Source organism: Marmota flaviventris, chromosome 13 (assembly GCF_047511675.1).
Source record: "Marmota flaviventris isolate mMarFla1 chromosome 13, mMarFla1.hap1, whole genome shotgun sequence".
Taxonomy (NCBI): Eukaryota; Metazoa; Chordata; class Mammalia; order Rodentia; family Sciuridae; genus Marmota; species Marmota flaviventris.
The window spans coordinates 100522379-100535555 of NC_092510.1; the positions used below are offsets into that span (position 1 = coordinate 100522379).

Below are 13177 nucleotides of genomic sequence, written 5' to 3' on the forward strand. Positions count from 1 at the left end.
GTACTGGGTCAGCGAGATGGAGTCACTGTGGCTATACGAACAGAGTGTGGCTGTGGGGACTCCGTCTTAGCTGTTCTAGACTCCATTCTAGTTTCTCTGTTACTGCTCCTGTCAAGAGGGATCTGTAGATCCATTTCTGAGAAACAGAAACAAAAGCTGTCTTCTTTTAAAAAAAAATTGTTTTCCTGCACTCTGTACCCCACAGAGTGTACCCAACTCAGGGTATGGCAGTTTGTAGTGCGCCATGTCCTGGGTTTGAGTCCATTTATGGGTCTACATGACTTTGAAATAGATGATCGCCCCGCTCAGCTGAAACTCGGACTTGAGATGCAGTTAACTAAGTTGTAAGCTAACTGCTTTTTTTAAAAAATATTTTTTAGTTATAGTTGGACACGATACCTTTAATTATTTATTTTTATGTCGTGCTAAGGATCGAACCCAGGGCCTCGCACATGCTCGGCAAGTGCTCTACTGCTGAGCCACATCCCCAGCCCCTAACTGCTTTTTTTTTAGCCTCTGTAACTTGCTTGCTTGCCTGATGCTGAGAAAAGCCCCTGAGTTGTGGTTTTCATCATTAAATTCTCAAGACACAGGCCAGGAAGTTGCTGCTCTCCCACAGAGAGTCTCTGTGGGTAGGGGACAGTCCCTGGCCAGGTAAATAAAGCTCTCTTTTGTTTGAATTCTGACTTAGGGTGTTTCCTGAGGCGACTCCCCATGACACCACCACTGTAAAAGGCCTACTCCCAGTAATCAATGACATTTATTTTTTATAGAGGTCCTGCCTCTTTAATGGAAATCTGGAATCCCCTCTTACTACTGTCATAGGGAGGGAGGACACAGACATTCAGGCCACAGCATAAGGGAATAACTGTTGCAATGACTGGATTTTTCATCAGGAACCATGGAGCTCAGAAGAGAGTGGACATCATCTTTCAAGTGCTGAAAGAAAATCATATTGTTGACCCAGAATTCTACATGCAGCAAAACAACCCTTGGAGAGGTGACGTGAGCATTCTTATGGAAAAATGGGAGAATCCATTGCCAGCACAAGTCCTCAGTTCTCTGGCTGAAGCAAAATGATGTCAGAGGCAACTTGGAACACCACGAACAAGGGAATGTGCACAGATGTGTTCCTAGCCGGTGAAGGCATTTTTCTCCTTTTACATTCTTTAAAACTTGGATGTCCGTGGAATACAAAGCTCACACTACTGTCCACTGGGGCTTTTGAATGTATGTGCTTGTATTGTACTTCATCCGACAACCACACAATACAAGAGGGAGGGCAGCAGGACACTATGATGGCCGAATGTGCAGTCTCCAGGTAGGCATCAGGGAGAGGAAGATGGGTGTCAAGTGAGGAGCAGGGAGAGCTGGGTGACCGGAAGCCAGATCTGCCTGCCTCCGACTCTGGAGATAAGTGGTCCCACCAGACACCCACCTGGCAGGGACTAGAGCACAGGAAGCTGAAGCACAGGATGACCAGCTTCAGGCCAGCCAACAGGCCAGCAGGCAAGGTGACCCTGTTGCAACCTCCTGAGCCTAAGGGCCACAGGGCTGCCACTTCATTTCTGCCCTCCAAATCTCATGAACAGAAGTGTTTCCTGGGGTCTGCCCTGAGGGTTTTGGGAATTCAGCATGGAGGCTGACAAATTACAAACCCACCACACCCTTCTTGTCTCTTCCTCCCAGATCCCCAGAGGTCAGCGGCTATAATTTTAGATCTTATTGGTGAAAGGAATCACAAGAGAACTCAAAGCCCAATTTTCAGGTAAAGTAAGTAAAATGCATGGAGGAGGTGAACTGCTCAATGTCAAGGGCAGAGCTAAGGCCATCCCCAGCCTCCTTTCCAGGGGACATCAACTCCCTCCCAGGCTGATTTTTGCAGCTGTACGGCCTCTTTGCTCCTCAGCTGTACTGCCCTGGGCAAGCCAGTTCACCCACCCAATGCTGTGTGCACTGGGGATGAGGCAGTAAGCACATCTGGGCTTGGCACATCTGGCTGTTCCAGACCCATTAAATCAGAAAATTCTGGGGTGGAGTTGAAGTATCAGAACCTTCTAGAAATTTCCTGACTTGATTGCATCCCCAAATTTGAACACACCCAGTGTGACAGCTTGGTCTGTGGCAGTGCTGCCTAGAAACAAGGCAGCCATCTGCCTCTGCCACCAGGGAGCAGCTCCCTCTGTGGCCTCAAACAGGGGACATGGCTACTGTGTGTGCCAACTGACTTGGCCCAGGCCTGTGTGCAGTGGTAATAAGGGCGAAACAACGCAGGTCTCTGAGGAGTTGTGGAGGGCTGCCCATGTTTTGTGGTGCTGCCTAGTACTATAAATTCCTTTTAAGCTGAAGCTAAATTTTAGTTTCCTCCCTGAATTATTAATTCCTCAAGCAGATGAATGGCAAAACCCAGAGGCGGGTGCTTTGGTAGATGTCTGGTGATGCTAAGAATCACTGCAATGGCTACTGCAATAAGGAATCCACAAATGAAGTGACCATCATGCAACACCTTCTCTTTAGGCCATTTGCAAGAATGATGACTCCCGCTATGGTGCGCACACACCACTCGCCCATCCACCATAATTAGTGTATGCATACTGAAAGAGCTCTGGGTGCAGCACAGGACATGAGGTCAAGTGCCTTTAACAGCCATGAGGGTGGGCAAGTGCCTGCATTTCCTGAAGTCTCCGTATTTATTAAACGTGTTCCACGTCTGCAACCACTGGCAATTATGCTGACCTGGACTCCACGCTGCCCCCACTAGTGCCTTGGGGAGCTTGACTTGCTCACTGCTCATTTCCTCCTCGGCCCTGCCCCCAAGCCGAGCAGTGAGCTTGCTGTGGGCTACAGGGTCCACTGCACACCAGGTGGCCTGTGCACCTCCCTACTGCCGAGAATTCCAACAGGAGCTGCTGAGCAAGGCGAGCTGGACTGGGGATGGATAGTGGACTTTTTTAATATCCAAATTACATAAATCCCCTCCAAGAAATTTAAGCATGAAACAATGAAATGGCAGATTAAATGGTTTACCTGTTAGAACCTTGTATCTTAATTCCATAACATATAACTTATAGCCTATGTCAATTTTCTTGTTTCCACTTTTAATTCTGCCATTGTCTTAAAATTTAGGTTTTAACAAAGAGAACAGGTCCATTGTTTGTCAAATCCCAGCTATAAATATACAGCATAGAAAGTCAAAGCTACAGGAAAAAAATTGTCAATCTGCACAACTAAGTTCAGAAAATAGTTTAGTACATTTCTTATAAAACTAATTTACAGGAGGTTATTCACATGTACTTATCAAATTTGCTCCTGATAATTCACAAAACATAACTAAACAAACTGAGCACAATAAATCTAAGGGAAATATATACAAAGAAGGTTAAATAGACTATATTCATTTTGAAATAACCAATACTCAAAGAAGACAGAGCACTTTCTTTGAACGTTGCTCAAGGACGCAGCAGCCATGTCTCCATCTTGCAGCAAGATGAGCCATGTCCGCAGCAGCGCCATGACAGACACGTCAGGAAAGGCCACGGCACACACACCCAATGCTTCCTGCAAATACTTTACCAACTGAAACAAATAAAACTTAATGTCAAGTACAGTGTATTCTGGGGCACAGGTTTGTTTGCAGGGATCAGGGATCAGCTCAGTGGCAGAGCACTCACCTAGCACCTGAGGTCTTGGTTAGATCCCGGCATCCCTACCCCCACACAAAAATTAAAAAAGGAGGATGAAAAAAAAAAAAAAAAAAGAAAAGAAAAAAGGCTGCAGTTCTTGACAATTTTCAGGTGACTGGCCTCTGAGCAGTGACCCAACAGATGACCACAACCTGAGAACAGGGATCAAACTGGATGGAAAGAATGCTGTTCAGCGTGGGGCTGTGAAGGATGTGCTTGGGGGGGAAACACTTGGAATTCACGAGTCAATACGAGCAGACTGGGATATGTCCCCATATCAGCTACTTTTGTCATCTCCCTTAGAAGTCCACAGTTTTTAGACTACCGAAGCGGTCACTCCTACAAGTCTCTGTTGAATTTGAGCACTTTCCCAAGATAGCAGAAAGTAAGCTGAAAGGTCACATGAGGTCTCTTGACCAAGGCACGGAGAGGAAGCCCACAGAGCCATGGCCCAGGCACAGCAGGGCTCACCCAGCCCGACCTGCTCTTCCCTGCACCCAGGGCCCAGGGCAAACTATACCCACAAACTGGAGGCAGTGGCTGACCCAGGGCCTAAATGCTCTAAGAAGGTGAGCTCCCTGGTTTCAGGAATGTCCCGCTGACATTCGTCAGGCATCCAGGCACCCACGGGAAAGACACAGGTGATGGAACAGAAAACTCCAACTCTTTTCAAGGCTCTTTAAAACCTGCATCAGCAGGATTTCTAACACAAAACCCTTTTTGCTGAAAAAGCAGATGACAAAGAAAATTTTAAATAGTGCACATTTATCTTCAGGTATTTGTGTTCCTGCCCCAAAATCAAGTTAATGGGCTGCACAGAATTCATTGTAAGTGACTGGTTATTACAACCGTCAGGTAAACAACTTTGGAAATTTGGACAAAATCAGGCATGACAGTTGGCACTCCCTCCCTATCCTGAGCCAGTCCTCTTGCCACCCTGCTTTCCTCCCACAGGGACCACCAGCTCCACAGAATCAGGGCCGCTGACCGCACACGGCCCTTTCACCCTTGGATGTCCCAAAGCCAACAGGAATCGGTCAGCTCTCTGCCTGGTTCTAAACTCTTCTTTGTTACCCTTCTTTTTAAAGGAGTCTCTTTCCTGCCTAAAATACTCTGTAGGGCCTACCCCAATGGTTACCATGCTGCCTGGAGACTGGGATTCGCTGGGAAGGGTTGACTTTCCCTGGCAACCCACCAAAAGCTCTAACAACCCACCCGAGTTGATTCTTCCGTGGCAAACCCAGTCCTCCTTATCTGGAATTCAGTAACCACATCCACAACCGTTTGCAGGTGCATCTGAATGGTGCTTCAAGAACTTCTTCCATCTCTTATTCTAGTATTTCAGGAAGTGTAAGAATTTCATCCAGAGAACAACATGTACTCTACAACAGGTAACTAATCAGATATTTAATACCCTGTGCCAAGGTGCCTGGTCTAAAAATGCAAACACCACATAAGCAGAACTTTACCTAGCATAACTGATCCTCAAACATCCCCAGGAAACTCCAGTTGTTTTTATTTAAGAAGAGCTAGAGGCATCTGATCCACTAGCACTAACTCAGATTATTCCAAATCATCTCAGCTGTTAAGGAAACTTGTCTTGCCATAGCAATGGCTGAAAGGACCTACCTCCTCTTGCTCCCTTCCCACCCTCCCACCCCAATCCCCACATGAAGTTTGTTTTGTTGAAAATGATTAACATTTAAGCAGGGGAAAGAAAAGCGGCCTACTAGATTAAATTTTAAAAGGATTTTGTTATTTGCTATACAAATATACATTTCAACTTTTACAACATCCACTCCAGTCTGACCTCCTCTTCTGTAGAACAAGAGATCAACATTTTGAGTCTCTGACTTCAAGGACATTATCACAGACACACAAACGCCCTCTGAAAGCTTTAGCAACTGACAGGAATTACTGAAGATGACCAAAGGCTCAGCTGTTAGGATGCATGCCCATGTTTTCCCACAGCACAAACTCCTTTCAGGAAGAGACGGTCTTGTCCAGATGGTCCTACTAGCTGGTCACCTTGAGTTTAAGATACCGCCTGTGGCTGGCAGTGCAGGCACCTGGCTTTGCTATAAAAGCTTCCTCTTCTTGGAATAGCTCTCCTCTTTCTCCAGTCTCCTCTTCGTATGATATGAGACAGAGCCATGCTTCTCCTGTTCCCCCTCACTGAAAGCCCTGGTCTCTCTCCTGTGACAGAGCCCTGCTTCCAGGTCACATTTGCGTTTACTTGTGGAAGCATCCGAGCTCGCAGCTGGAGGCTCACCCGGCATGGGAGGTGTGTGGTTGCTCTGCAGGGGCAGTTTAGCAGCAGACAGTGGCAATGCACTGCCAAGGTCCTGGTGAGTTACGGGAAAGCCTGGCTCTCCCAGGGGAGATGTTGCTCCAGGATGCTGGGGGCTCAAGGGTTGTGGATCTCTTAGGAATTTTCCCTTGGCATCAGCACCCAATCTCCTCAGCAGTCGTGGGTCCCGAAGTCGGTCCTGAAGAGGAGGCCTTTCAGGGTCCTTTGAGGTCACAGTAACAGCAACTTCCCTGCAGTCAGAGGGTGTGTGGTATAAAGAAGATGCAAAAGATGTCTTGGCAAATTCACTGTCTAGCTTGTTGCTGGGCAAGCCACCTTGGGGTCTGGACACCTCTGGGGCAATGGTAGGTGGGTGCGTCAGACTTCTCTGTAGCACAGGCTTAAGTTTCAGAATCTTCATTGCATCATGTCTATAGTTTTTGTCGCAGGTCTTAATGATGGCACCACGCTTCTGAGCATCCTGAATCAGATGATTCCAATGCTGGTTTTCCTTGAAACAAAGGAAAGGGCGAAACGATTATACCCCAAAGAAACACTCCTATGGATGGGGACCACGGGGTTCCAACATTCATTTCTGAACAAATGATACATATACTTTTATGTGTAGATTCTCAACAATGCATTACTCATCAGACAAGGCTGAAGGAAAAAAGTAAATTCAAATACATAATGACAGACAAAAACTTTGACCATTCTCACAACTGTTACTCACGCTGCAAGGTGATATACCATCATGCAGCTCTGCACTACTCTCTGGAAACTTCATGTAGCTAAATTTCCATGAAAGAAAAAAATAAAACTTAAGCTCCTCAGCTTCTATGCCCTGTTTCAAGTGTGCAATGGTCACACACTTCTAATAGCTACTGCACTAGATGATGCAGGCATAGAACACTCCCGTCCCCGGGGTCCTTTGTATAATGCTGACCTAGGGTACTGCCTGCCCTTGGCAGAGCTGATATTCGGCAGCAGGAAGGCTTGGTCTCAGAAGGCAAGCTTGAATGCAGGTGGTTATTCTAGAAAGAGGCACGGAGCTTTACTGGCTTCCCAAAGGCCTCCCAAGCCCCAAAGATAGAAAACATATTAACTGACTGAGATAGTATCCCACAGGTATCACCCAATTTCCTGACTCTTTTCTGGAGCTTAACCATGAGAAACACAGCTAAATGTGGAACAGAACAACATGTTTCTTCTCTTTTCCCTTTATAATTTTCTCCAATAGTAATTCCTGATTTACAACCACTAGAACTTGAGTGAGTCACTTTACTAAGAACAAACAAGGGAAGAGATTAAAGGAAAAGAAAATGGACAGCGACCCTCATGTGGGCTCCTATTGAAAGGTGGTCAGGGCAGTGGGGCTGCAGTTCTGCTTGCTATATATAGGGGCTTGGTAAAGTCACTTGACCTCTCTGAGCAACTTTCCTCAGTATAAAAAATAGGAATAATATTTCATTTAATATTCACATTTCACCACTCCTGACTGTGGGCTGCCTCTTGGCCAAGCAGCAGTTTCCATGTGCTGATGCCAGGCAAATTCATGACTCAGCAACTCTAACTCCTTTTTAGTCAATGTATCATTTACAGATCTTCTCTGAAAACCTTCCATGGACATCATCTGATCGACACAAGAAAGCTACCACCACCTGGGGAATGGAATCAGGGGTTCTAAGACAGCCCTGGAGACAGCGGCGGTGCTCTCTGAGGAAATGTTGATCCACCAACCTTTTAGGTGGATGAGGAGGACACTGACCCTAGGAACTGGGCAATGACTGGATCCTGAAAGTGAAATCCTTTCAAGAGTATCTTGACCTATTCATTTTACCTGTACGTCTGCTTTTATGTATGCACAGAGTGAAATGATAAACACTTGTCTCAAGTCCAAGACAGCAAAAAATGAGGATTCTAAGTGCGAGTCAGCGCTGCGTCACAGCCCAACAGCAGCGCACAAGGGTGGTGTGCACTGTGCTTGGTGGCTTCCTGGGTCCACGGGTCAGTCACGTGAGCAGGGTGGGTGACGCAGCGAGGGCCATGCGGGCAGCCAGGTCTGGTGGCTCAACTCTTCCTCCTGCTGGGAGGCCTCTCCAGAGCCTCAGTCTGTGGCTGAGACACACGTGGAACAGATGGCCTTGCTGTTTTTGCCAAGACTATCATACCTAAATTGGCACCTAATCCAATCCTAAGAGCACAAAAATAGTTTTAAGGAGGGACTATTAATCTTGGCTTCTCAGAGGAAACCAAGTGCTTTCATGACTGATTCCATTTTCATGAGAAAAACAGAGCTAAAGAATTGCGGGGGAGGGGAGGCACCAGTGGTGGGGGCAGGCAGGTGGGACCCAAGAACAACAAAACAAGTTAGGTGGAAGCCTTGTCCTGGCCTCCCCGCTCTCTGCAGTGCTGGGCTGGGTGGTGCTCTACCACGGGCCACTCCCTATCCTCCCTCAGTGGGCTGTTCTTTGTAGCACTGCCTCCCCAGAGTGAAAACACCCAGGCCATCAAGGGGAGGCCAGCGGCCAGCAAATTCATGGAAGTACGAACCTGGGGTTCCCAAAGACTACACCTCTATACTGGGGATTGAATCCAAGGGGCTCTACCACTGAGCTACATCTCCAGTGCTCTGCATTTTTTATTTTGAGAAAGGGTCTTGCTAAGTTACCCAGGATGGCCTCAACCTCCAATCCTTCTCAGCCTCCAGGTTGCTGGAGTTACAGGCATGTACCAGCACTCCTAGCTTGTAATCATTTTATTTTTAATTGCTTTATTTCTTCTTCTTCCTTATTTATCTATTTTTTGTGGCATTAGCGATAGAACCCAGGGCCTTGTGCATGCTAAGGCAAGTATTCAATCATTGAGCTTTATCCCCAGCCCACTGCCTCATTTAAACATGTTAACATTTACCAATCTTCAGCAATACTAAAAGATTTTTTTCATATCAACTTTTGAATGCCCTCCAGTGGTACTAACTAAAATGAAAGGCAAAATTCTGAATTTCCTTCTCTTCTAAGATGACTTTCAACAACAACAAAATCCCAAAAGTCATCAGCCCTAGAGAGACCAAGAGCAAGTACGCGCTGCATCTTGCTGTGACTCCACCTATGACAGCCCCCCACTTTACTACAGAGGCTTGGCTCACACTCCCTGCAAAGAAGCAGAGGAACTCTGAAGGCAACGACTTCAGCGGATGCAGGAGCAGGGCTCCAGGTGGCTCAGGACAGATCGGAGCACACCTTGTGCCACATTTGCTCAGTGTTGACTAAACATCAAGCACTGAGCTAACACGCATAGGTGTGATCCCACAGACGCGGGATCATTTTAAAAAGGTACCCTGAGAACCTAGTGGAAATACCTGGGTTGAGAAAGGGTAAGTGGCTTATGTGTACACAAAAACTTCCAGGGAAAATTTACTGGAGGACATTATAACCTTTATTTGCATTTTGATGGAGAAATAAAAAACAAAAACCTACTGATAGTAACAACGGGCAAACCTGAGCTCCCTGTAGCCCCCCAAAATGTACCTACCATCAGAGTCCTCAAATGCCCGAGGATGAAGAGGCTGTACTTGGCTCGTGTAATGGTGACATTCAATCTCTGCAAACTGGCCAGGAATCTAAGCAACAAAAAGAAGTTACTTCTTCTTAGAGGAAGGCCTCACACATTTGTTTAAAGGAGGCAGGTGGCACTTAAGACAACTCCTGTGCTCCTTTTAAGTCTTTTGAAGACAGTGAGTTCTTAGCCTTTTTGTCCCAACCCAGCACAGAAGCAATTCCCACTAAAAACAGTAAACAAACGTCAATCTCCTACTCTGACTTGGATATAAAATTTAACAGTATGACTTTTAAGTCTTAAAAATATCTTTAAAAAAATCATTTCAATTATTCATTCTTAAATTTAAATACATTTAAATTGTTGAGCTATTGTGGAACTAGGGCAGAAACACAAACATCAGACAAATTAATAGAAATAAAATGGGAAAGAATCGACCACTTACAAAACAACCCTGTGGTAAATGGCCTCTGTGTGTACATGCAGCCCATCCCAATTATGGACAAAGATCATTTACATTACTAATTATAAGAATAAACAAATTTACAACCTGTAAATTCCATTGAATTGAACCCAGGAGTGCTATACCACTGAGCCACATCCCCAGCCCTTTTTATTTTGAGGCAGGGTCTCACTACATTGCTTAGGGCCTCACTAAATGGATGAGGCTGGCTTTGAACTTGTGATCCTCCTGCCTCAGCGTCCTGTGCCACTGGGATTACAGGTGTGTGCCACCATGCCCAGCTCCCTCTGTATCTTATGAGAAGGAACAGAGAGTGATATGAAGAGTTACAGGCCTGGAGCTCAAGGGAGTCCTGAGCTAGCAGGTTAGGCTACTAAACTAAGTCAAGCAGGAAAACAGAAGGGGGAAAACTGTTTATGACACATACCATGTGGGACACACATATCTTGGAAAGAAATATAATCCAGCTGTTATTTCTTATTAAATGAAAGAACAGAGTCACACTATGGAATGGGCTAACATACAAGACATCAAGGAAAGCCAACCTAACAATGGATCTATTTTACAAAAAGAAATCTTCATGATATTATAAAAATTTTCATAAAAAAAGTTAAGAGATGGGACTGGGGATGTGGCTCAAATGGTAGCACGCTCGCCTGGCATGCGTGTGGCCTGGGTTCGATCCTCAGCACCACATATAAACAAAGATGATGTGTCCGCCGAAAACTAAAAAATAAATATTGAAATTCTCTCTCTCTCTAAAAAAAAGTTGAGAGAGCAAAATAATGGTGTTTTCCAACAGTGATAGATCTAATCTTAAAGGCAGCCAGGCACGGTTGCACATTCCTGCAACCCCAGAAACTCAGGAGGCTGAGGCAGGAGGACTCCAAGTTTGAGGCCAGACTCAGCAACTTAGTGAGACTCTGCCTCAAAATGAAAAATAAAAAGGACTGGGACATAGCTTAATGGTAGAGTGTCCCTCGGCTCAATTCCCAGTATAAGAAAAAGGGGACCGTAACAGCTACTCACCCAATTGAGCCCTGCATGGCATTTGCCCTGACACATGTAACAATGACACAGTCCTTCTGACGACCCTGGAAGGCATCCACAGTGTCCACTTCTGCTGGTCTATTTGCAAAAGAAAGACATGTTTACAGACAAACTATTAAATATTAAAACAGAGTCACATTTTAAAGCCTTTTCTTTTTTCGTGAGATTCTTAGCAGTTAGTCTTAACTGCACTATGTCTCACCCCTGTGCCCTGGCAACCATGAATCTCCTTTCTGTCTCTAAATTTTCTTATACCAAAAACATACAAATGGAAGCATAAAACGTGATCCTCTGGTACAGGCTTCTCTCCCTTAGCCTCACCATCCAAGACTCATGCATTGCTAGCCCATGGCACCATTCCTTCCTCTTTTGACTAGTATTTCACGGTAGACATACCACAACTTAGCCGTTCACACTGGATGGGCACTTGGGCTAGTTCTGGTTTATGACTACTACAAATCATGCTGCTATGAATACTCATGCAAAAGCTTATGGGTGAATACCTGTTCTAGTCTGTTGGGTATACACCTAGGAGTGGAACTGCTAAGTCCTGGGGTAACTCTACATTCAACTACTTGAGGAATCATTAAACTCTTTTCTACATTCACTATTTTACCTTTTCACCAGCAACGCATCAGGGTTCCATTTTTTCCACATCTTCCCCACTTTTTTTTGGTCTAGGTTCTTTTTTTTAGGTGATCTTAGTTGATGTGAAGTGGTATCTTGGGGTTTTGATTTGCATTTCCACAGTGGCAAATGACACAGCATCTTTTCATGTGATTACTGGCTGGGTTTATATCTTCTTTTGAGAAATGCTTATTCAAATCTTTTGCCTATTCTCGAAATTACTGAGTTGTTACAATTCTTTATGTATTCTAAATATCTTTATGTATTCTAAATATGAGGATCTTTTTTTTTTTTTTTTTTTGTGGTGCTGGGGATTGAAACCAGGGCCTTGTGCATGTGAGGCAAGTGCTTTGCCACTGAGCTATAGCCCCAGCCCCTAGGGTCTTAACAGATAAATGATTTCCAAGTATTTTCTATTTGAGGGTTTTTACCCACTTTGGGTGTGAGGCTAGGGATGGAACCCAGGGCCTCATGCATGCTGGATAAGCACTCTATCGCTGAGCTATACCTTTCCACTCTTTGACACTCAGAAATATTTGAATTATTTTTTTTGTGTGTGCTGGGATTGAACCCAGGGATACTTTACCATTGAACCACATCCCCAGCTCTTTTTTAAATTTATTTTTTGGAGTACTGGAGATTGAACTCAGAGGCACTCAACCCTGACCCACATCCCCAGCCCTATTTTGTATCTTGAGACAGGGTCACTGAGTTGCTTAGTTCCTTGCCATTGCTGAGGCTGGCTTTGAACTTGTGATTCTCTTGTTTTAGCCTCTCAAGGTACTGGGATTACAGGCATGCACCACCATGCCCTGTCTCTTTTTACTTTTTAAAGAGAGAATTTTTTAATATTTATTTTTTAGTTATCGGCGGGCACAACATCTTTGTTTGTATGTGGTGCTGAGGATCGAACCCGGGCCGCACGCATGCCAGGCGAGCGTGCTACCGCTTGAGCCACATCCCCAGCCCTCTTTTTACTTTTTGAGATGAGTTGTTTAGGGACTAAGTTGCTGAGGTTGGCCTTAAACCTGCAATCCTTCTGCCTCAGCTTCCTAAGTCACTGAGACTACAGGTGCATACTACTACTGCATATAGCCAAAAAGCTTAATTGTTATGAAGTCCAATTTATTTTTTTTCCTTTGGTGTCACATCTCAGAAATTACTGCTTAATCTAAGGTCAAATAGATTCATACTTATATTTCCTTAAAAAATATATTTTCCCCCTTCGTACTAGACAATGAACTCAAGGCCTTCTTTCAAGCACTCTATCACTTAGCTACACCCCAGCCCTTTTTATTTGTTGAGACCAAGTTGTTTAGGGCTTACATCAGTCTCCTGAGTAGCTGGGATTATAGGTGTGCACAACTAGGCCTGGCTTCCTTAAAAGTTTTATAGTTTAATCAGCTTAATCATCTCCCTAGAAAACATACTTGGAATCTTTTTCTAAAAATTTTACACTTTATTTATTTTTGGATTTGTTATAATATATTCATATGTGCAAACAGT

General features: G+C 44.9%; 1 protein-coding gene across 7 annotated transcripts in view; it reads right to left on the minus strand.

Annotated features, from left to right (window-relative positions):
* Nucleotides 1-5417: 5417 nt before the first annotated feature.
* The window catches only part of Setx (senataxin), an 86513-nt gene continuing 78753 nt past the window's right edge, over nucleotides 5418-13177 (minus strand). For all 7 annotated transcript variants that reach the window (XM_071601092.1, XM_071601098.1, XM_027942538.2 and 4 more), the window contains 3 exons: nucleotides 11024-11122; nucleotides 9508-9595; nucleotides 5418-6484 (listed from right to left, as the gene is read on the minus strand). In XM_071601092.1, coding sequence (XP_071457193.1) covers nucleotides 5762-6484; nucleotides 9508-9595; nucleotides 11024-11122 — 910 coding nt within the window. In that variant the 3' untranslated portion in view covers nucleotides 5418-5761. The remainder of the gene's footprint in view (nucleotides 6485-9507; nucleotides 9596-11023; nucleotides 11123-13177) is intronic.